Source organism: Rhyacophila brunnea, unplaced genomic scaffold (genome assembly GCF_057557595.1).
Source record: "Rhyacophila brunnea isolate RB1 unplaced genomic scaffold, BYU_Rbru_1.0 scaffold_5, whole genome shotgun sequence".
NCBI lineage: Eukaryota > Metazoa > Arthropoda > Insecta > Trichoptera > Rhyacophilidae > Rhyacophila > Rhyacophila brunnea.
Genome location: NW_028233170.1, coordinates 45,095,462 through 45,121,294, shown reverse-complemented (window position 1 = coordinate 45,121,294; position 25,833 = coordinate 45,095,462). Strand labels below are relative to the sequence as shown.

The window sequence follows — 25,833 nt, the reverse complement described above, 5'->3', positions numbered from 1 at the left end:
TATGCGATCATCGCATAGCAAAAAGTAGGTGCATTGTTCAAGGTGTAATCAGTGCGATAATCGCATACGTGGTAAAATCACACTATTATACACAATATTAAAATAACGGAAGGTTACTTTTCAAGTACCCGGATGGACACCATGTCAGTTTAGTTTTGTGAGCAATTTCATCATACATAGCGATCAGCGATGCAGAAATCTTATTGATTCTTGAAATATTCTTTAAAACTAACTTCCCGACTAGCTAGACATTTGAAACTTATATAATATACCAGAACACGATGACAATGCATTCTTTTAATACTTTTAGCCATGGTTAAGCAGAATTCAATTCATTTTCAGTTAATTCTGTTTTGTATGAAAAGTTATTTCGGAAGAAATCCGTAAAAAGTAAAATACTATTATTGCTTGCTAAGGGGATGGTCCTAGCAACAAAATTATTAATATATACGTGCGTTACTATGGAAATCAAAATGACATTTCAGCATTCTATATTTGTTTGTTTGTTGCAAAATAACAAAAAAATGATTTGTTGACAATTGCCTTATTTGTCCTAAATTATTACATAGAATTGTCAAGTTTATATGATTCAACAGAAAGTTTAAAAACGTGGTATATAAAAAGTTCTTTTTATCTTGTAATTATTCTAATATTATTTTATACTCAATTAAGTACAAAAATGGTGACACATTGTAGTTTTTACACAATTCTCTTTGAGATTTCTCGCCGAACCTAACATAGTTGAAAACTTGTTGTATTTGCGATTTATTATTTTTGATTTAATCATTTTTGAAGATTGATTTCATATGCGACTTTAATATAACTACAATACTTATTATGCCGGTTGATAAAATATGTCAAACTACACGTTATTTTGTAATGTAGTATTTTTCCCTTACAGAAGGTAAAGACAAAAAACCAAAAAACGGATAAAAATGTATTACAGCTTGTATTTAGTGTTTCGGATGGATGATGGTCCAAGTGTTTCCGCCGGCGATTTCTGTTTTGCATGAAAATCGAGCGATTTACGCGGTTGGCCAGCTGGTTCGAAATTAAAGCTATCCGTCTCGTCAATCTTCATCTACATTGGAAAATACTAAAGATAAGTGAAACGGCAAATAATTTTCAACTGTATGTGGAACGAAATTTCGGCCGCGTTGCCATTCGGAGAGCGATAGTCGACCTGTTTGCACGTCAATTTGTTTTGTTATGGCGTCGGAGGAATATATTCTTAAATCGTGTAAAGATGACTAAAAAACGTTCCGCATGTACTTGAAAACGAAAACATGTCAATGAATATACTATTATTATTACGAATATAATAATAAACATAACATAAAAAGGACGCATGTTGAATTTTTATGACAAATTATATTTCGTCCGGCTCGCGTCATTTGTACATCCGCGCATCGCCTAGTCACGATCTTTTTAGACCATGCCTCACCTCAGCTGAGGTATAGCCTTCGGCCACGGAGATAATAGTGTATTTGGTAGCGCGCTTGGCTGTCCATCAACTGTTTGGTCGATCATTCCTCATTGTGGGTCTACCGAGAGCGTTTTATGATTTTAGATTTTATAATGTGCTGTTGCGGGTTTTCGTTACATTTCAGATGAATTTGATCTACCTACCAGCGAAATATCTGTAGGTTAGTTCTTAAATTTGACTTCACTAAATATTCCAAGATATCGTTTCGTATATTCAACGAAATATGAGATAGTAATTTCTGCATTATAGCACCCACCGTCCAATTTCGTTATAGTCCATATGTACATAAATTATCTACCTATTTTCTTGGGACAACGAAGGGTTAACATAAAGGGTAAGGCTACTACTACATATCTGTTTGGCGTAAATTGCGATGGTGAAGTTTATAAGTTCGGCTGCTTGGCCTCCCGAGAACTTCTCAATTTGTAAGTAAGTAGTAAGACCAATTTGCAAACTTTAGATTCTGTTTACACGCAATAAATAAGTCTCCTCTGCTATGCAAATGTGCCCGGCGAAGCGATGAAAGGAGTGGCCAAGACAAGCCATCGACGTATCTCTAACTAGATTGTTTAAATTTCACGTCTACGTACTTATCTACCATACGATATAAATTTGAATTTATTTGACTATTTTTTTAAATTTAAAACTAAATATACACCAGCATAATACAATATCAATAATGTAGCATTGAAATGCATTTGGAGTGAAATTGAATCAAATTAATAATATTATTGTGTTTAATCTTCAAATCAAGAGACAGAAACACAAACATTTATATTATCACATATTATAGCAGAGAAAGCTGACGAAATCTGTCTTGTCAACTAGGCGTACTAACCGGGTTTGGGTCGAAATCCCGAAGGCCGGAATCCCAAATGCTGAAATCCCGAATGGCTGACATCCCGAAAGCCTAAATCCCGAAATCCCGAACGCTGAAATCCCGAATGGTCGGAATCCCGAAAAATAAAAAAAAAAACACGGCCCACATGCTCGTCGTAGGTCAAAATTGAGTTTTTATTGTATTTTCAAACCATGATCCTGGACACTCCTTAAACGTTGTAGATAATCTATTTATATAATTTTGAAGCCTTATTATCCTTTATATTTATTTTAATCATTTGATAGGATAATAAGGCTTCAAAATTATATAAATATATTATCTATAACGTTTAAGGAGTGTCCAGGATCATGGTTTGAAAATACAATAAAAACTCAATTTTGACCTACGACGAGTATGTCCCCCCTTAACGCTTATCTTGAATTGCGCAAATTTTACAAGAGAGACAAAAAAACCATTTTTTTGTGGAAAATACATTTTTGTCTCTCTTGTAAAATTTGCGCAATTCAAGATAAGTGTTAAGATTACGCAAATTTTTACAGGAGAGACAAAAACCCATTTGTTCTACAAAAAATGGTATTTTTTATCTCTTCTAAAATTTGCGCAATTCAAGAGAGTGCTAAGATTGCGCAATTGTGTTTTACGGGATTTCGGCCATTAGGGATTTCAGGATTCGGGATTTAGGCCATTCGGGATTTCGTCCGGCAGCCTTACTAACCACATGGTGGTGTATTTTATAATACAATTATGAAATATATCCAAATAAACAAGTTGGGGTACCCGATTACTTTCTGTAGTAGTTTTTCTCCGAGGCGATGTTCACTCTATTATCAGTTTTACTTGAATTATCAGTTTTGCAGACAGGTTATTTTACATTTTGATTGTAGCACTAAATTAACCATTTTCTTTATCAATGTGTATTTGTACGGAGTAACAACCATTTCTTACAAAAAGTCTTTTAATATAACTTCCAATCTGTGTACGGTAATTTGTTTGAATATCATTAATACACCTACAGAACGAACTAAACCATGGGTGGCCAACCTTTTCAGCAGCCGGGCAAGATTCTAAAAATAAGATTTCCTACCGGGCCGCACAACCGATTTTTACAACGTTTTTCTTAGCTTGTATTCTTATTTGTCCGGTACAAATCTTGCAATCAATTTTTAACTAACTCCCCGACTAGCTAGACATTTGAAACTTTTAGAATATATCAGAACACGATGCCAACGCATTTTTTAAATACTTTTAGCTATCTTTAAGTAGAATTGAATTCATTTTCAATTAATTTTGTTTTGTATGAAAAGTTATTTCGACACCATTATTAGTTGCTAGGGGTCTGGGCGGTCCTAGCAACTAAATTATTAATATTAATATATACGTGCGTTACTATGGAAATCAATATGACATTTCAGTATTATTTCTATCAAGTACAAATTTTTTTGATCGTTTAAGCTAGTCAAGTTTATATCATTCAACAGAAAATTTAAAAACGTTGTATATAAAAAGTTCTTTTTATCTTGTAATTATTTTTATTATACATAAGAAAATATATATTATATATATATATATTAATAAAATAAAACAAAAATGAGAATCAAACATATTTATTAGATTAGACTTTTTTTAAATGATAAAAAATAAAAAAAATAATATAAAAATAATAAATTTTAGTAAGAAGTTTGATTTTGTGTGGCAGAACTAAATGCATCAATATCGATACCGAGTGAGGTTGTTCCTACACGCAAACAGTTTTCCAAATGCACATCAATGATTCGTGTTCTCACTCGGGATTTGATATGCTTCATCCGACTAAAAAGCTGTTCACACGTTTAAGTGTTTCCAAATAGCAAAGTCATCATTAGAACATATTTGTAAAATGCAGGAAATTTCTCCTTATCCAAATATGTTTTGTAAAACGCTTCCAAACCAACCTGATGGAATTTCTCCTTTAACTGTTCATCGCAACATATTTCACAGGTTTTTCCTAGGATTGATAAACAATACTATTTTATTTAATTGTTATTACATAAGTGTGTCGGTAATTTTTGATAACCATGAAATGTTATAATCGAAATTTATGATCCAGAAGATATGTCAACACCAGCCTCAAATAGTGGCGTAGATCTATAAATATCGGTCCTCTATACACAAATCATGAATAGCAGTGTTTCTAAAAAAATCATCCAAGATCGTTGTCGAGGTCGTTTTCAATGCGATTTATTTTTTTATCTATATTTTTTGTGATCGGTGTATTATAATATACTCGTATAATATAGATAATTCATTTCAGACTGAAATCTATTGTCCCTTTTCCGTCTGGGTCACAATGCTTGCCATGGCCCCCACATCCTGAAGCGGGCCCCCAGGCTACGATGTTTGGCGGGCCCCCCAACCCATTGCTAACGTTAAGGGCAGTGTAATGTTCAACAGGAACTCCAGGGTTCCTTGTTAAATAAAGGGTATTCCGTATATTTCTCGAAAAATTTAGCAATTTTAAATAAAGCCAATTAAATTGTCGGAACTCGGTATCATATTATGAAGCACTGCTCGTGACCCCCTTTTATGATAGCTAAGTAACATGCGACCCTTCGCAATATCGGATAGTCATTTTTATTAGTCAAGTAACACACTAAAAATAATTATAAAATAAAATTTCACCCGTGAAATAGCGCCGCAGCGAAATTTTTTAACTATTAGAGCGAATTTGTAGTGTGTTTATCTCACTTAAATGGTTGATCCGCCAGGCCGGACCCTTAGGCTAGAGCCCTGTCAGCTCCCCCCTTGTGGGGCCACGATGCTTGCATACTCTTGCTATAAGATAGCTACACCATTGGCCACAATTCAAAGATTCTAACGGAGAATTTAACTCGTATTTAAATACGGAAAGGTTGGTTTATTACTCGATAGCATTTCAGTTGTAAAACAAGACAAGTGTAACTATTGATTTGCCATAATATAGGATAGTCCTTTCGATTCCTATAGATTAAATGCGTACCTACATAATTTCCAACCGTTCGGACAGCATTCATTGGTTGGCATATTAGTAATAAGGTATAGAGCCAATGCGGTATCGACTGATTAGTGTTGAAGTGATTTTCAGCCAGAGTTTATGATACAGGTTTGCCCAAATTGAAGGTGGGCAATGTACGATTATCGGCTATAAGGGTCTCTCCATGAGCGCAGCGAAATAATCTAACCTCATCGAGTGTAACATTAAAACTACGAAAATAAATATAAACTCATAGAAAGAGACGAGATCGTCTTCTCCCACATCCCAGAATTATTAATGAATAATATCCATTGCTTGGGAACCATATGAATTTATATGGTAGGTACCTATTGTTTTATCTAAAATCTGTAAAAAAAAAAAATGAATGTACATACTTCATCTACCAGCTTGTTTTATCGGCGTTCCAACTAACTATTAACTTTATACTATTAATAATCTAGCTAGGGTCTTTGTCCAGTAAGGTTTTAAGCTTGAAACATCTTTAGCTAGTCATAATTTTAAACCATTCATTTGTCATTTACAATAAATGAATAAACGGCGAATCGAATCTAATCAGTGGCATGCGGTGACATTTAGCCGGCTCTCACATCAAAACTCGTCTCATGTGTCGAACAAACCTTCCGAGAACTGAGATCCAGTGTTGCTTGTGAAGACTGCGCACATCTACCTAGAGACAGTCGCGCATAGCCTTCGAAACATATAGATATTTGTTAGCGGTGATCGGCGAGCCGGTATAGGAATGACCAATTCGTAGGTGTTTGTATGTGACTTCAACTCGGAGCCCGTTTTTTTTCAAACGAAACAGTCGCATTCCGAGTCTCTAGTCGCAACCAATCTGCGGAGCTCCATTTGTTTTATGTTTGTGTTGTATAACGATGACGTCACATCGACACGTTTTAGGCGAGCCGAGTTTTGATGTGAGAGCCGGCTTACTTGTAGGGATGCTGTTACTATTTGATACATATTAACTTCTTAACTAATTGAATCTTGGGCCGCTGAAATAGTATGATTTATGATATTGCAGAATGGTAACTTTGCCATGTTATTTACGTTCTTCAGTTAGAAGAACAAGTGACATCAAATTTACCGTATAATTGCAAAATGTCTACATAATGGTTATTATAAGTTCTATATCGATAATTTCAGAGGATGCTCCACAAGCCACTGAATCTAATTAATTACTTAGATTGGGGTGATGGAATTGTTTATGTGAAAACTGTCACAGCATGAAATTATTGAGCAAATGTACAAACCTGTGAAAATAAAAATATATGTCCTGTATTGCCACAAATTGATACATTTCCTAAAACAGTTAAAACGTTTTCTTATCGATAATGCAGTGTTTGCAGGTTCCACATGAGAATGGCGGGTCTGTGTTGTATGTAGGTCACTGCCATATTCAGTGAAGACTAAAAATAATGTTGGTTTGTCATCACGTGCATCGTACAGGATTCAACAAATTTAGGTATGGCCTAAAATCACTGTGTTAAATGACATTACTCCTCTCCTCTCCCAGATTTAAGGTAAATGAAAAAGTTAATTGGTAAAAAAAATTAAAAACAAACTTCGCTCAAGGTCAACGTCAATCTCTAATAAAAACCTGAAAAAGTCATACATACTATAATAGAAATAGCAGACATACAAGATTTAAATATAAATAACAATACAGTCGAACTTGATTATTACGAGGAAGATGGGACTGACTTAATTTGTTTGTTATATCAGAGAATAGGTATTTTTAAATGAGCAGTCACAACACAAAAAGTCGCAATTCAAACAAAAATACAAAATTAGAATTTTTCCCCGAAACAAGCATGCCATTCATAAACTACAAAAGAAGTTGTTTATTGTAATGAACGCTGGTAGGTACCTACTGACTTCACAAACCTTGGATTTTTTACATGCAATTTCAACCATGTGGGTGGAAACTTTTTCAATATAGTCGGCGAAAACACCAATTAGGTAGGTACTTAAGACAGTTAACTAGTGTCATAAACGTAATTTGATCCTGGCGGCATCCTGTCCGGTCGGATTTTATTACTTAGGGTCGAAATGTTTTTAAACGATTGACACATTGACAGTTTCAAGAAAAATTTTGACGATTTTTAGCTCGGTATATCCGATAAGTAGCTTGTTATAAAAGTGAATAAATGTATGGAGAAAATCATAAACTAAAATGTCAACGAATGTTTCATTACATCCGAGATCGTAATAACCGAGTTCGACTGTACAACAGTATTTCATTCAAAACATCTCTGCCGGCTTTATGATGTGGGATCCACTTGGATGCTGTCTTCGAGGTGTAACTACTTTCAGTTTGATTATTTTTATGTTCAACCATTCGTTTATGGTTATTTACTCTTTGTTCCCCGACCGCTGGGCGTAATAAGCAGGTGAAACTGGAAGACCTTTAATCAATGGGAAACAAAAAAAAAGACAACAGTTAATATAGATATTTATATATTTCAAAACTCCAATAATGTACAAAAAATACTATTGTAATTAAATTATTTTTATTATGTACTTATAATGCCTGTCAATTAATTAAATATATATATATTTATAATTTTGTTTTGTCGATTTGTGGATGGGAAATCTGCTTATCGTAATTGACAGATTCTTACATAGAATATGCATTAAACAATCTACTAGGAACAATACAGACGGCGCCACTCAGCTACAGCCGTTTCATTAGAGGTCCTAGATCTGACTCTCGCCACGGTCATTGCGACAATCGCGCAACATTTTGCAACACTCCTGACAAAATACCTCTCAAAAATGAAATTGAAATAAAAAATTAAAATATCTGTAAGTATGTGTCAAATTTAAATTTATTTGTAAATCTTCTTGATTTTATACTGTGTAAATTTTGAGCAGATTTATAAGCCATACTGAAGTAGATTAAAGCAATATGGTTGAATTTGAAAATATGATGTGGTATATAAATAAATTGTAGTTATATATTGAATTATGATAATATACTAATTCATTTGTATCATTTGATTTGTAGGATCTAAAAGTTAATTTGTTACTGACAGTTTGAAAAAACAATCCTGATTCTTGTATTTGAGAATATTCTCATTTTTTTTTAAAAATATACAATGTGTCATGAACCGACCAGAAAAACAAAGCCGCTATCGGCAGACTGCTATTTTTATACAATTCTCTTTTGGCAAACATACAGTTGTATTTTTCTGGTTGGAACTGGTGTCATTTGGCAGCTCTTCAGTTGCTGTCAGATTATTTCTGTAAATTTATATATTGTGTTGACATATTGACGAGTGGTGCAAAATGTCGTCGGATCGTCGAAGAAAGATGGTCAGTGTCGAAGATTTGAGATCAGACACAGGTACGCGTGGCTAACCAGCGGAGTCGAAACCGATGCACACTCCCTGAGCCGGATGACCGTGAGTTCTACCACACTACCGTAGAAAATACTTGTACTACAATCCAGCCGCACGCGCTCATGTATTTTTTTATAAGAAAGGGTCTGCGTCTTTTATGCACGCAACTATATATTATATCATAATATGTTTCATTTCTTTTACCAAAAATAATAACTATTTTCTTTTACTTTGTTTAATATCAGGGCGGTCGCGTTTGAAAGGCAATCGAGTCGTAATAAAAATATAAAAGGTGCGGTCTTTCCCAACCACGCCGCGCCGCCGATGCGCATTCCTCCCATCATATATATAAATATATATAAAGGAATAATATTAACAGTTTTCAAACAACCTAGTATCATAATAAAATTAATAATAATAATATTAAACCAACCTTCTCCTGCGATAACAACTTTGGTTGTGTATTCTACACGTAAACAAACATATTTTAAAGTCATATATATTTATATATGTACAAATATTATTATATATATATTACTTAAAGAATAAAACAAGGTATCCGACCGTATCATCCTTCTGCATCCAGATCACAAATGGGCAAAATAAATATATACCTTAAGAAGTAACAAAACATCATCCGGAGGGCGCGAGCTCGGGAAGAAATGTGTGGTGAGACTCGCTCGGAATAACAATATTAAAACAACTTTACTGTTAAACCGGACCGCCGTTCGGAGAGAGAGCCTCCGTGACCCTACAAAAGGTAAACCGATTTTAAAACGCAATCGGTGTCTTTAATTATACATCATTATCTAAAGCTAAGTATATTTGGATCAAAAAACCGTGGCTTATTCTATTTTGTCGATGGGTTTTGATATTTCAAAGGCAACGTTGAATCAATAGAATAGTCTCATGAATAATTTGTATAAAAGAAACAGCCAAACAAAATCTAAGGAGGAAAGAATAGATATAAATATACGACACTTCTCTCTATAAAATACGTGAGAAGTACCACTTACTTATTACACTAACGATTAATTTGAATGGAATACCTACGAATCGATTGAGCAAATGTATTATCTTTGTTATCAGTGCGCATCAAATTTATGGATTGCATTGATTTCTTTGTTTATTTTTTTTTCCTTTTGTAAATCTTCATTATAATAGAAGGCAAATCAATTGATTGGATTTATATCTTTATATCATTAATGTGCTAGAAAATATTTTTTTTATTAAATTTAGCAATAGTAAATATTATCATTAGAATGTCAAAAACTATCTCTTATTATAAACTCAAAATATGCATTTAAAGATATTTTTGATTATTATCAATCGAGGTATAAAGACGGTTTTTTCTAATCAAGTTTATCATCAAATAACTTTCTGGTGGAAAAGGGGTTCTGAATATTACCGATATTAATTTAAAAATAATTGTTTATGACAAAACTCCTTTGAAGGCTTTTATAATGTACTATGTAATAATTGTTACACTCATCACGTAATTAACCGAAAATTCTTGAATTATAGAAATTGAAATGTAATAAATATCTTTCAATTATCGACCGACCTTAACTATTTGGCACCTCAGACAGTATTATGCAGTGAGGTGCTGAATAAACATGGTCGTAATGCAATTCAAAGTTTTTGCGATACATTGGTACGGCTGTCTTTTACATGACTAGAAGATAAATAATCAATTATTTATAATATATTATCATATACTATGCAATATTGGATTTAATTCTATCGATTTACCGGCTAATTATAATGCGAATATCGTATATAACTTAAGATTGGTTGTTCCCATTATGCAACTACGATTCCTATAGAGATTATTTTTAAATGTCTCGAAGGTTTTCTCTCCGACGGCAGTCCGTAAATCACATAAACACATGACATAAAGATAACTTTAAATAGAAATGCAACATTATTCAATCTGAAACTGTCCGGAGCACCATGGTTAAATATATCGTGCGCGGGGGCCGCGGCCTCCCGCCTCATCACAATCAATGTCCACTCACTTCTAACGATGATGTCACTTTCTCATAAACTCTTCAAAACATAAGCAAAAATTACACACATACATATATACATTTCGCATACGCACAGTGCATATGACACATATACAATATATATATTTATAATTTTCTCTGTTTTTATTACATTAATATTATCATTGTAAAAAATATTTGTTTTGAATTATATTTATTAAGCACAAACGCACAATGGAAACCACCGGACAATAAAAAGATACATATTATTTATATACTATATATATGTAATTTTAAATTTTTATCTATATGATGATCGAGCATATAGGATAGACTTTTAGCTAAATTCGTATATAAAAACAGACATCGGGACAATTCATCGGTCAGCGTATTGGGTATTAGGCGTTACATAACTAAGGTCCATGTTAAGTCAAGACTGAATGCAGGCTCTGTACGATTTTTGCACATATGGTTAGCGAAAATATTTCAATCATAATCCATAATATGATATCAGAAAAAGAAATAATAATATGTAATGCGGACGATTCTAAAATATATAGCCAAATATTTAGTCAGGCGATTTCCAATGAGCGTTTCCGCATATTCAGTGGACCGTACACGGCCCAAAGTCAATAGAACATAAAAATCATTTTTATTAAGTCGTATACATTCTGAAAATAAAGATAATATTATATTACCATGCAAACAATTTCATTTTATTCATTCAGATGGGTAAAAAATAAAGAGTGTGCCTCAAGATTTATAAAGCGGCCATATTAAGCGCTGCCTATACTTCAGCGAGAGAATTATCATAAAGAACTATATAAATATATATATATATTTATTCCCAATATCGGTTACATTACAAAAGGTCAGGCAATCAGGTAAATTTTTACTGTTGGATTTTTAATGCACTCGTTTGAGGAAGCTATTTTCAATGTATCATTAATTTATTTATATAAATAGTATATTATTACTGTATTTTGTATTCTTGACGTATTCACGTAATAGTAGTTAATAAGATATCATAGTTTAATTCGATTCAAAATTTACAGTACAATTTATTCATACATCCGAAATGGTCACCCGTAAGCCTACGATAAATTATAGAAATCTGAATTATTCAACAATGTATGAGAAAATGTATCAAACTAGAGAGACCCTATCGTTTCACAATTATCATACAAAATATTACAATACGTATAAAATATTTGTTTCACATTATCCAATCTAAACGTATGGGGTACATTATTTTTATAACTACAGGTAAGACAGAATGGCGAAACCGGACTTCGACAATGAATAAATTGTTTCACAAAGTAAATTCTTCCATAATGAGGTTGAACATTGCATACAGAGATCGGCATCCTGACCACGACGATGTCGACATTTTCCAAATGGAATCTGACAAACGAATCGCCTACGTATCTTCCCACTGTCGACAATAAATTATCAGGCAAATGTTTAATGTGTGGTTAAAATTAATATAAAATAATATGCATCGCTGAAGCTGTAATATTAATTATTAAGACTTGCTCCAAATACAAATCAAACGTCACATTTCCAATTATATTTGACGTATGACGAGCACGAGCGGTTGATTAATAAATAAATTTAAAATATTGTTAGTAAGTAAATTAAAAAAAAATCAACATCGTAATGCCAAGGATGCCTATCGAAAAATGTATCATTCGGAAGCGCCGCGTACAGAAAAATATACATCACAGGCCGGCGCCCCGAACGCACTCACGTTACAATTAAGGTTAGAAGTATTGAGGCCGCGACACGTTACAGCCATGGCCCACCGAGGCTACAGTAATATAACACCTAGTGAGTGAATTACAGCTGTTGAGGTACTGCGTAGACCAAAAAATTATTAACAAGTTTGCTTAACAACTATGTACTCGCATCCTGTTTAAATGCGTCTCTCCCGACCGTGCCGGGGGACCACCGTCCGCGCGCACTTCTTACAGTTATCACTATTCCCCACGTCTCTTCGTCATACTGCGGCGCGCGAGTCAGCGTTTCCCCCCTTTGTCTTTGGCTGCGACTCGCGCGGAGTAAAACGGTCCAAGAGTCTGTCAAAATGTGAGGAGCCGTTTCCTATAAAGTTTCTTGTTTTGAATAGTCTACACTTTTGTCTTGTTATAATTACATTCACTTAATAATTCTATATTTACAAAACTAAAAATAACTACGCCGGTACGAGCGGGCAGGTGAGCCGCGTATGCGTACATATCGGACGTATGCACATTTGACATTACGCGCTAATGTTAATAGTATATCTATTATATTCATTTAGAGTTCTGGTCAATCAATTCAATAACGTATATATGTACAAGTACACTGCTATCCCAGAATATCACAAGAGGCTTTTGATGCACGGGGAGGCAGAGCGGGGGGAGGGGGCGGACGGGCGGCCAGTCACTCCGAGAGCAGCTTCTGCAGAAGAGAGGACTTCTGATCACCGCCCCTGACCTCCTCCATAGTACTCTGTAACAACAACAGCATTAAGCACATTACTACACCAATAATAGACGCGTTAAGTCAAACTATACCTTTTATGTAGATGGTTATACAATGCAATAATAACCAAACAGTCCATCGGTAGCTTTGTTATAAATTTGTATGCGATCATGATATTGTCGACGATTTAAATGTGAAATGGGTGCAAAATTTAATTCAATTTGTTAAAAAATATGTATTCTAGTCAAAAAATTGTGTATAAAAATATAAATGTTCATGCGCCTACTACTGAGGATAATTTGTCTAAAAATACTTACTGTCATATTAAATCAGTGGTTTAATGGATTAAAAAAAAGAAAAATCAATGTGGAATACTTCTATTACCAAATAAAAAAATGACTACACATTACTCAATTCAGCCATACGACCAATAACTCTATACAGAATAAACCAATGTATAGTACGTAATTAAAAAATTGTAAACCTTACACATAGATCCAACACTTTTAATTAAGATAAACATTATTTTAGCTATATAAAGAGTTCTAATATAATAAATTAATGTGTACTAAGGATATAAAGGCAAAGTTGAATATTGAATGTTCTGCCATACAACATTAAAGTAAAATGCCAGAAAAGTTAGTGTGTCACTCCTCAGCAATACTGCTAATTTATAAATTTGTAATAAATCTTCAAGACAAGAGATTACTATAACAGTACAGTTTTATTTCTATCAATACTTTTTGATGTTGAAATAAAATAGAAAATAAACTTTAGAGAGAATTCATGTTCAGTTTACACAAAGCAATGATAAAATAATAAAAGCATATATTAGTAACATTGATTAGTGTTTTAGTGATTTTTACAAATGAAACAAATATTACTAGAAAAATTAAATGCCAGCATGCGAGAATAGCAATCATCCATATTGTCATAAATCCAATCACCGCAGCGTTGATGTAACTAAAATAATCACAATAGCTTAAATTTAATCACCTTGGACATAGGGAGACAACTATTTCCAAAAACGGATATACTCACATAATATGGCCAAAATCCAATAAAAAATTAGTAGATTTGATATTCTGTATGTAAATTTCACAAAATATCAAAAGATCCAATAATCAAAACCTGTCAAAAGCACATAAATATTTTTTTTTAAACTTACAGAAACCGATAAGTTAAAAAGATATAAATCAATACCCGTAATCAAGTCTTTTATTGCAATTAATGGTGCATCAGCTTAAAAAAAATGGGTACATGCTTAATTTGAAAATACAATACTAACAGAATTGTGGACATATTGGTTTTTGGAAATAAACGCTTCAATTACATTATACATACGGACAAATTTAACAGCGAGACGAAGAGATATACATTTCTCGATATTTTTTTTAACCATACGATTTCATTAATTCGAAAATCACAAGCACTTAAGTAAAGTGTCTCAGTCCGTTTGATTACTAAATAAAATAAGCCGTAAACAGGATGCCAAGTATCAAACGGAAGACCAAAGCAGAGAGTGAAACGACAGTGTGAAAGCGTGATGCAAGTTGCGAGATGAGGGACTTACCGAAGTGTTGTGGTGCGAGTCCCACAGCTTTTGAGAGTTAGCGGGCGACGGAATGCTCCCTCCCCCTCCCCCTCCCACTCCCCCCACCACTCCACCTGAGCACACACATACACACACCCGTCAACACAGACACCCTCGAGACATGACTTACTGCTTACCGCCTACCCCATCACAAGTCACTCTATACACAGACGTCAACATACAGATTCTACTCAATCAGGTTGTTGATCAAAATCAGTGAAACGCATGATCGTACTCAGTGGTTTCCAAACTGTATGTTACTAAGCCCCCTTTTAAAAAAATCTTATCTTGGCGCCTCCCCTTTTATTTCATAAAATAATACGGCTTCTAATTATTCGGTAAGTATAAATATTCAAAAATAGGAAGTATCTTAATAAAAGTATTTTATTAATCTTTGGGAATAATTTAAAATCAGCAGGAAGTATAAAATGCTCAATGGTAAGTATTCAAATAATATATGAGAAAGTATTTAAATAAGCACAGGGAATTATTAAAATCTTTAATGACAAGTATAGATATTTGTGTGTCAGAATAGATTAAAATTTTGGCAGTAATAATTTAATTGGCCGCTTTTTTAAATTTTCTAGGATAGTATTCTTCTCTGTCATTCCAACCAGGGTTATAACATAGACTAATATTCGAGTTAGTTGTATCATAGACTAATACCATAATCGTCTATGGTTATGCTGTACCTTGACAGATGACAGTTGACTTCTCAGCACTAGAAATCCAGAATAGTATTTTTTCTTTCTATTATAATGAATGTATCTAAAAAAATGGCTTCACAATTCAATGTGGATCTTCTGAGCAGGTTCCTTAAGAAATTCGTTCTAGCCATCAGCTGTAACTGTTGGTTCTATGCTCTGGGTACAACAGAATTAGTTTGTAATCAATTATTAATGTTTATTAAAAACTGTTTTCAGTAGGTATCTACACTGGGCTAATGACCATTGAAAATACATGCTCCTTTATAGAATTATGTTGTATGCCTAGTGTGTATTATAATATATTTTTAACATTTAAAAAAAATAAGAAGACAGGTAGGTAGGTAAACCAGATGTGTCTATTATAGGTTTATTTTTTACATAAAAATGAAGGATAAGGCAGGCAAGTTGTTTACAAAAAAAAATACATGGCAACTTGAAGGGTCGCTTGGTTTGTCATGTCAACGGTGAACGGTGTGACCAGGTTATTGTAAATTTTATAAAAATATATCAATATTTTCCCCACAGCAAAAAATGCCTAGCCATTGTTGATCAATGAACATTCCTTTTATTTTATAAATAAAATTATTTAGTATAATTTATCGATATGCATAATTTTGATATATGGAATAAGTAATAGGTATATTTCAATAGTCTCGACATTAAAAGGTTCGTTATCTAAAAGATTTATACTAATATAGATTGTTTTATAATCGACATGCAAACCAGAAAGTAAGTAGCTATTTTATTTGAATTAATACTAATATCACATAAACTCATTCGATTATCGATTTATTAGTTCGATCAATCATATTAGGTATTTTAATTCCATTCAAAATGTATGAAAAATTTGGTTGAATTAATAATATTTCACAATATAACATTTTTAATCAAATTTAACCTTAAAATGAGGTATTATTTTTCATTATTACTTTCTTTAAAAATATTTAAGTAAGTATATTAGATATAGGTTGAAATAGTCCATTAACTATCACTTAACTTTAAGCTACTTAGTTATTTTGCACGTAATTTCAATTGAAGACAAATTATTCATAATCGTTTCAATAGAATTAATTTATGAAACAGGTTATTTCAATTAGATAATAATAGTTTAATAGTTATATTTTTAATTTCCATAATATTTATAAACCGTCAAATACCACTAAATTATTATAATTTGGGTTTAAAGTTACGGAATTGAGGTTATCTTCTGTCATCTGTGTGATGTGCTCATATAATTATCGCTCTTTTGGTGCACCTTCGATTACTTCTTAGTTGGCGTTCTTTTAATAATCACAATAATGGTTATTTGTACCGAATATTCATAAATTTGGTGTGCGAGCATAGACAAATATCCCTTACGTGCGAGATGGTAACCCTAAATTGCTATGCGTCCCATATAAAATTGTTTACTTGTCAAATTATGATAATAATAATGGATATATGTTTTAACTACTGACACGCGTAATTTAAATAATGATTATTTAGTTTTACAACCGATTTTTTAATATTATTACTTCCTCAAACATTATTTTACCCTCCACACTAAAACTGGCGTCCTTATTCTGACACTTCGAAATAAATACTTACCAATGATTAAAAATTCTGACACTTAAGATTTAAAAACTTTTCAAAATTGTCTATTAATACTTCCTTCAAAAATACACGCCAAATAATACACACATTTTAAATGATAAAAAATGTATGAAAATAAAAAAACGTAATTGACAGAATATGTAATAACAAGATTTTACTATACGTATATAATAATATATTAATTTTTTAATGCGATGGATCTGCTTGTTTATTATATTAGCATAAAGTACATCAAATTGCAGATAATTCAGCAAATCCTGTTTCGCAAAAATATGATGTTACGAATAGCAACATTACTTGCATTGCTTTGCTTGACAAAGTATTATATTCTTTACTTCGATTCAACTAAAATTGAACTCTGAATTTTTTGTTTCAACGAGTATCGCATGATATGTAATTCTATATTATTTTTACTTTTCAATTGTAGTCAATCTAAATTCATCATCTTGATGGCGCCTCCTTTTACCCTAGTCTACGGCTCCCCATGGAGGCGCGGCGCCTCCCAGTTTGGAAATCGCTGTTGTACGTATTCATCTAGTTAATGTCATAAAAGCTATATGTCAATCTCATTAGATGTTCGCGGGTGATTCAACAATAATTTACAGATCTATATTAATAACTTCAGAGACACAAAAGAATCTAGTATTTTCATATTAGGCTTACCATACGTCCTAGTTTAACCGGGTTGTCCCAGTTTGACAATGGGTACTGAAGTCCCAGTTTTCAATATTATTGTGCTTATTTTCTGATACGCAAGAGATCTATAATTGGAGCTCTAAAACTGCATCTATTGCATTTTTTTTTAACTTTAGAGTACACATATTTAGCTAAGTTTGTCATGTCATATCTTATCACAATATGAATTGTAAATTGCCACACATTTGTGTTTGTTACATTATTTTGAAGTACCTATTGTGTTTTTTTTTTTTCAATAAATATTTTTTTACTTATTAATTACAGTAAGCCTGCCTACCTTATATGGACTGTTTTAAAAAGTAACGTGTAGATGTGTATAAAAAATAAGTATCTCGTGTCCACAGTTAAACTTACAAGGGCGTAACATAAGTTAATGACAGCGAAACTATTAAGATAGGTTCTTTCTGTCAACGGAGGACCTGTGCAGAGTAAACATTGTGAGGCATAAACGATAATTGGATTTACAAAATAAAGCGGAGTCCTTCCAAACTTTCACCATCCGTGAACGAAGATTGTGAACGTCCTTCACAAATCCATGATATTAATATTATTATCCCAATATTGAAAGTCAATAATAGAAACAAAAATCTTCCATCAGGTATATGTACCTACACAGTTCAACAAATTATTCATTATGCATTTTACATACTCTGAATGAACTCAGTTTATAAGGAAACCGCTTTATTTTCAAACTTTTTTTAAGGGACTCCAAATATGAAGTAACAATATTACTGAAGATTTCTTTCTGAGACATGGTTTATTTACAAGGGAAATAGAACAAAATCCATCCAATTGGAGGTAAAGCTCACAGGTGATGTTGAAAAAATTGTGAACATTAACTAAAAAATTTCAACATTTATGTTACCCTAGCACTTTTTATTATGAGTGAAGTCGTCTATTCACCTGAAGGTTTTATCCTCAAAATGGTTGAAACGAGATATTATGTATAGTTGATACGACTATTTTTTTATCTTCAAAACATGGGTAAGGGAGGTGATATCTAAAATTTTATTCATATATCAATTTTTACATTTTATCCCTTTGATACAGGTAAATTATTCTACAGTGGCATCATGGGTACGGCAAAAGCAATTCGTAGTTGTATTGGCATTGCTTGCTGGCATTGAAATAGGCATTGCAGCGAATGACGCCAATACACCTGCGTATCGTCCATGTTGTCTGAGAATGATTTACCTATCCCTATATTATATTATTATACATTATTGGCTGTCGGGTAAAGTGTATTATCTCTAGCTGTGTGCTATATATTTACTATGTTCTAGCAAAACTGAAAAGGGGAACAATTTAAAACAATAATATACTGATCGAATCAACTATACATTAAAATAACACAGTTAGTCCCACTGTAGGATATTATTGAATAAGATAGAGTTCGAATCGACATGTTAATGGGGTTCGACTTTAAAAAACCAATTTGAACTATGTCAATCAGAAATATGTACCATGATAAAATGAAAACAATTACTTAGAGATTAGAACACTGGAAATGTGTAAAAATATAATGTGCAAATGAACCAATGTTGTGACCCTCGTGACCATTTATTATAAGGTGAAATGAAAATATAATAACGCATTATTATTTTCACTTACAAAGCATGAGGCAGAAATGGATTCATATTTGAAACCAACGGAAAATTTTAATCATAATAAAACATAATGGAAAAATACGACACTTCCAATATTTTCTTCGACAAATGTCACTTTGTAAAAACTGTCCAAATTCAAAATTTTAATTTAAAACTGAATTTCTGAACTATTGAACTTTATTTTAACCGTCGTGAAAGTCATATTTGTCAGATACAATTATTAACTATTGAATGGCACCATTAAATTGTACACATTCTCACAAACTTCAGATCAAATATTTTGTGAAACATTAACGTGTAGTCAGTAATGTGGCTACTATACACAAAATCATATTGCGGATTCTCTTTATAAAAGTCTGAATTATACATTATAATGTGTATACAAAAAATATCTCCAATTCATTGTACAAAAATACAATCAAACGATTTTACACACATATTTATTTGAAAGAATGTGATAAAGAAAGAATCCATTTCCACCGAATGCAACCCATCATTCATTTGTTTAAAATAAAGAACATGAAATATAATAATAACATGCAGATGATTATCATTATTATGGTGTAAGTATGAATATTCTCCCCCGAGAATAAAATGTAATAGAGAGTGATCGATTGACGGTAATTACCTGAGTGCTGCATTTCAAAGGAGATTCCGAGGGCGTCCAGGTCGTGGGGGGGAGGTTGCTGAAGAAGGTCGTGGGGTCTCGCGCCACCCCCTCCTCCGCCCCCTACCCCCACTCCTGCCCCCGTCCGCGCGGCCACGGTCGCCCGGAGCTCTTGCCGCACATACTCCGATGTCATCCCGCCTGCAATTCACACAATCATCATACAAACCGATCCATGAGTCTCTCCCGCCACCCAAAAAGCTTCCCAGTTTTGCCAAACAGTGTTTATAATGTTTTATGTTTAAATTATCAAAAACAATTAAAGATCAACAAATAAAAATAGAATTTTTATGTAAAAGACACTTAATAAGATGAAGAGTTCAAAATTATGGATAAGTATGGATAAGTCATCATTGATTTTGCAATACGTATCACATGCACAAAAACCGAATAGGGGACACATGAAACTGTAAAGAAAATACGTAAATATAACCTATATTCATAGGTTATAGTAAGCATAGGGTTAACTGGGTTGATATTTTTATTTGATATAATAGAGTTCTACCACGTAAACACCAATCCAATGAATACATTTCTTTCATTGTATTAACTGTCAATTCATGGTGGGAATGCATTGTATTAATAATTTTTTAATAAAATACATACTGAATCATCTTTTGATATTAAGTACCGGTTTCGTTCACCTAGTTGTTATTGTTGAAAATGTCCCTCTGCGCATCTATTCTATATACAAGACTGCTATAGACCGCTATCGGCACCTATCGAGGGTAGTTTTTCATTTTTTGTATTGAAGTATTAGTACTTATTGTAACAATTACAATAAGTTAGTTGTAATTGTTACAATAAGTGCTATGTTTTTAACAGCACCTCTCTTGGCTGTGATAAATTTTAGAGCGAGATAGAGAGTTTTGACTGTTTAGACAGCTAACTTATTGCAATGCTGCCAATAGCGGCCTATAGCAGTCTTGTGCATAGAATAGATGCGCTGAAGTGAACAAAACCGGTACAATTATTTTATATAAAAAAGTGGATTCAGTACAAAAAATTGTGTTTTATTAAAATAAATATTAATGATTTTTTTTTCCCGACCATGTGTCCTAATAGGATCATATGGGCCTCCGCAGTGTAGAGTTAGTTTGTTTTAACAGATTTGTTTTTACGAGAAATGGATGTTAGCCACTTGCTCAACCTATTAGGTCCATACCCTGACTCACACACAAATTGAAAACCAATACGTGTACTAGCCAGACCCAGGATTTGAACATGGGACCCACGGCGTTATAGTTCAACGCTTAAGCCGCGCGGCCACCGTGGGTGTTTGACGTATCGAATTAATACAATTGAAAGAACCCAAATAATTATGTAGGTACCTTACCATTTGTTTAAATCTTGAAAAAAGAAAACTACCGTGTTGACTCTTAAGCAGAGCATATGGGTCGCCATAGATTGGAGACTATATTCGCAGTTTTTTATTTAGGAGAATGGTAGTTTACCATTCGTCCAACCCATTGGGTCCTTGCACTGGATCAAACACACCGTATTCAATATTGTTTATATCTTTAGAAGCACATGAAAGACATTCAGCATATTATTGTTGACCATAATATGACAGATTTTGTGTTTATATTATGTATAGAATATTCCGGTAATTCCAATCACATACATAGCAGGTGCATAATATAAAAGATGAGCGAAGAAAGCTACAACTTTTCCGGTTAACGTATATGACACAAGACAGCCAAAAGATGGATGGAGAATTGCAAAATCAATGATGAACTGTAAAAAGAATGTACTTATTTTAAATGACTATCCCGAAACATACTGATAAAGTTTAAATCCCATAATATAACCGAGAGTTATTTAATTGGAAAATTGATAAAATAATGACTAAGGAAAATAATATGTATTGACTAATAGTAGAATGTTATTATTATATTGTGCGAGATGGTTTTAAAAATATAATATTTATGTGGATATAAATAAAGTCAAAGTGTAAATACGTATATACAGAAACACAGGTTTGAGATAATAATTCAGCTGCTAGTAATTTCACATTATCATTGCCATAATATTAACATATCAGGTAATAAATAGAATGGAATTAGTAGATGCCCGCAAAACCGTGTTTCTATGTAATACACCCTCAGATCACTAGAGGACCGAGTAATAGTATAGTGTTAAAAAGGACACAATAGATGGTTATTGACAATATGTGAGGGTGTTAGAACACAAAACAGGTGCGTGAAGGTGTTGTCTGTGTTAGTCTGGTGGTAAACGTCAGCTGCAATGAGGCACGACACTTTTATTTCTAAATGACATGTGAGACTACCGTTTAATCAATACAATTATTCAAACAAATAATACGGAACATACACACAGATCAAGCCACAATACACATTTAGCAAGCCAGACATACACACACGCAGATATAAAATAAAGCTATGCATAAAATTTTTAAATCCAAATATCTATAACAACAAATACGTGCAGAAAATTTCATATAACACAATCAGTTAATTAACAACGTCCCTATATACAGTAAAGCCCCATTAATACGAACATGGTTAATTCGAAATTCACTGTAAAATCAAAATATTTGCTAAAATTCATAAAATATATCTATGTACAGTGATTTCCATTAATTCAATGAATGAACCATAATAATCAGCAATGATATTAATCTGAAACGGAAACAATGATACAAAATTGCATTTTTTTTCAGTTGAACTGTTTTTTGCCATACATTGTATATTTCGTAATTTGAATTTTTTTGCGATTTTCGGTCCTGTCGACTTCGAATTAACAGGGTTTTGCTGTATGTATATAGTAATTTAACTTGCAATAAATATTAATCGATCGTATAAATTCCCCTTTGAAGTATCCTAAACAAAACCAAGTAGACTCAAAAGAGTATAAATACCGCATATTGTTATCAAACCAGTTATGACGGTGGTAATTTGAGTTATCGAAAGTATGATTGAAAACGAACTTTACTGATTTCAATGTGGTGTACACTGATTTATGACGAAATTAATCAAAAAAATGCAAAAATAGCTTTAAAACGACGGAAAACACACCCATCTGAAACACAAAATTAATAACAAGAATGTGCAGAGGAGTGATCAGTTAGAAAACAAAGTGGAAAACAGAGTGAAGGACATCGATTGGTGAAACACAAAGACAAACACAAATGACACAATGGGGGTGATGATGATGATGACGATGTTATTGGTGATGAGATGAATGATATGTTCATTATGACCTTCTCTCAGTTGTATAAATTTAGACATGTCGATTCTCCCATTAAATGTTTTGACTGAAAATCAAATTTAGAGAAAAAGACAATAAAATATTGAATGAGCACCGTCTTCTCGTCTTGCAAATCTTTTTAAAGTAATGGTAATTCACAACTTTATGGGATACTAAGATGGCAGAAAATTAAGTTGAATGAACGTATATTTAATAAGATAGAAGGTTTTTATTTTGCCTACACCTAGGCTGGGAAATCACAGGTTGATGTCGGCGAGTACTGCACCGAAAACACAATCGTGTTACGTCGCAACAGTAATAAATAATCCACATTCAAAACGGTGAGCTCCGGCATCCGATGAAGATGAAAATACGAAACAATGAGACACGGAATGAAGAGTTAATGAAACCGACAGAAAAATAGAGAGAACAGTTAATCGGTGGTGGGTGCGGCGGGCGGACAGCGGAAGCGACAAGCCGTCGGGTGCGGCAGCGAGTACCAGATGTGTAGGGGGTGGGTGGAGGGGAGGGCGCATGAAGTACTTACTGAGGTGGTGGTGAGGGTGTTGAGGGTGGTGGGGGGGGTGCGGCGGGCGCGCGTACGCCGGCTGCTCCATGTAGCCCCCCTCCGCGGCGCCGACCCCGTAGTAGCCCCCCACTCCACTGCCTACTTGCCACATGTACATGTCACAACATTATTTTACTTGCAAAACTACCTCGATCGCGCCGTTCATCTCACTCGTGCATTCCACTCTCCTTCATACTTCCGCTTGCTAAATGCTGCGTATCCTTTTTTTTGAACTTCGTTATATGAGTTAAACTTAAAACAGTTCAGTTTAAAAGGGTGCTAGAAATCACCAAATGAATTAAAATATTTATTTCAGAATATCGCTGATACTGTTTAAATTCAACAAGAGTGATATTTCAGTCGATCAAATCATATCAATAACCTAGTTTAATACGGAAACAACTCAAAATAACCTTGTTCCAAGATATTAATGCCACTGTTGACTAAGTGATTCGTTGGTAATACACAAACCCTACAAATTAACCTACAATTATGAATTTAAAAAGATGATTATTAATTTTATTGAAATTGAAATTTTAGTAATGCTTGTAAAATTTACTACAAAATTAAATCTGACTAAAGCCTCAATTACATTGAGCTTCTTTACGAGCTGTGTGTTGGCGAATTTATAATCTGCCTGTAAAGTCGCCCAGTGTAATCATCGAACAAGCTAACATGTTCGATGATTATACTGGGCGACTTTAACTAATATTTTCCCTTTTATAAAAGTTTTCAGAATGGGTTAATAGAATACCCAATGAAATTTTATAGTTCGATAAGTAATCAACCCAGACATTATCGAGAAAGAAACAATCTATCCGCATCGAAAGGCATCATTAACTCAAAACCTTGCATCTTTGAGTAATTTTTGTACAAAACTAGGGTACCTATCGATACATTAAGTATCGATTAACATTATTAAAGTCGAGATGTTTGAAATGTGACAAAATCTTAAGCGAGATTAGAAAACTATAATGAATTAAATAATAAATCAAAAGGTATATTATTGTATCAATATAACGAATGCTCAAAAACAGCCATACGAAACACACATCCAGAGCAAATTACACAAAATCATTTTATAATTAATAATCTATCTTATAAAACTAACATACTCTAGATACGTAAAACTAAGAATATTCATCGAAAGAAAGACTTAACAGCATGATTTTTAAAAACTGTAAAAATCAAAGAAATAACAGAAGCGAGTATTTGTTAATAAATTATTTACTGCTACTGCTATGCACATGCAGCTACGGCGGTGCGCATAGTTTCATCGTCTTCATAATAGCGATCTGCGCTTCCGGGATGGCAACCTGTCGGAATGAAGTCTCAACGGTGGCCGATCGATTGCGCCACTCTTGACGATTTCAATATTAATAGGAAGAGAAGGATTTACAAAATATAATCAGAGCGAGAAAGTACAGGCATGCCCATCATCATCATCTCTATTACCAATATAAAAAAAAGACCACCTCAATAATGATTAAGTCTCTACTAGACGGCCATCACGGCATGCTTTTATTCATTACTTTAATAATAATAAACTTCAATACCTACAATACTCTAAATAAACCTTAATAGTAATATACTGTATCAGAAATAATATTATTTGTGTTAGTTTTTGTAACAGTGTGAAGTGGAATCAGAAGATAATATTGAAATAAATGGAAGGAAACATATGAGGGATAAATAAATTGCAATGTTACTGATACTAAAGCACAGACCGCACGTATGTATTAGTTTTAAGAGACGAGAAAGCTGTTTCGGTGAACAAATGTGATATTTAAATATCATGAATATTATTTGATAAAAAAACTAGTAATCATCCATCACATTATGTTGCATGAAAACTAGTCGCAAAGATAAAAAAGATACATACTAGATATAGACAATAATTATATCATTGAATTATCTATTAATTGAAGCACAGGTGTTAGGCATTGTCGTTTTACACAACGGTTATACAATAATATCGAAAAGAGATAGATTATCAAATACAACGACTGTGACAGAATGTAAGCTTGAAAAATAATATATGAATGAAAAAAAACAC

At 33.1% G+C, this 25,833-nt stretch overlaps 1 protein-coding gene across 2 annotated transcripts in view; it reads right to left on the bottom strand.

Annotated features, from left to right (window-relative positions):
* Positions 1–7,787: 7,787 nt before the first annotated feature.
* Positions 7,788–25,833, bottom strand: part of LOC147066480 (uncharacterized) — a 103,918-nt gene continuing 85,872 nt past the window's right edge. Inside the window, exons 15-18 of one of the 2 annotated variants that reach the window (XM_085955414.1) lie at positions 23,757–23,876; positions 19,961–20,140; positions 14,709–14,803; positions 7,788–13,162 (exon numbers count right to left, since the gene is read on the bottom strand). In XM_085955414.1, the coding sequence (XP_085811540.1) occupies positions 13,094–13,162; positions 14,709–14,803; positions 19,961–20,140; positions 23,757–23,876 (464 nt within the window). In that variant the 3' untranslated portion in view covers positions 7,788–13,093. The remainder of the gene's footprint in view (positions 13,163–14,708; positions 14,804–19,960; positions 20,141–23,756; positions 23,877–25,833) is intronic. The other variant, XM_085955415.1, reaches the window with a different exon arrangement.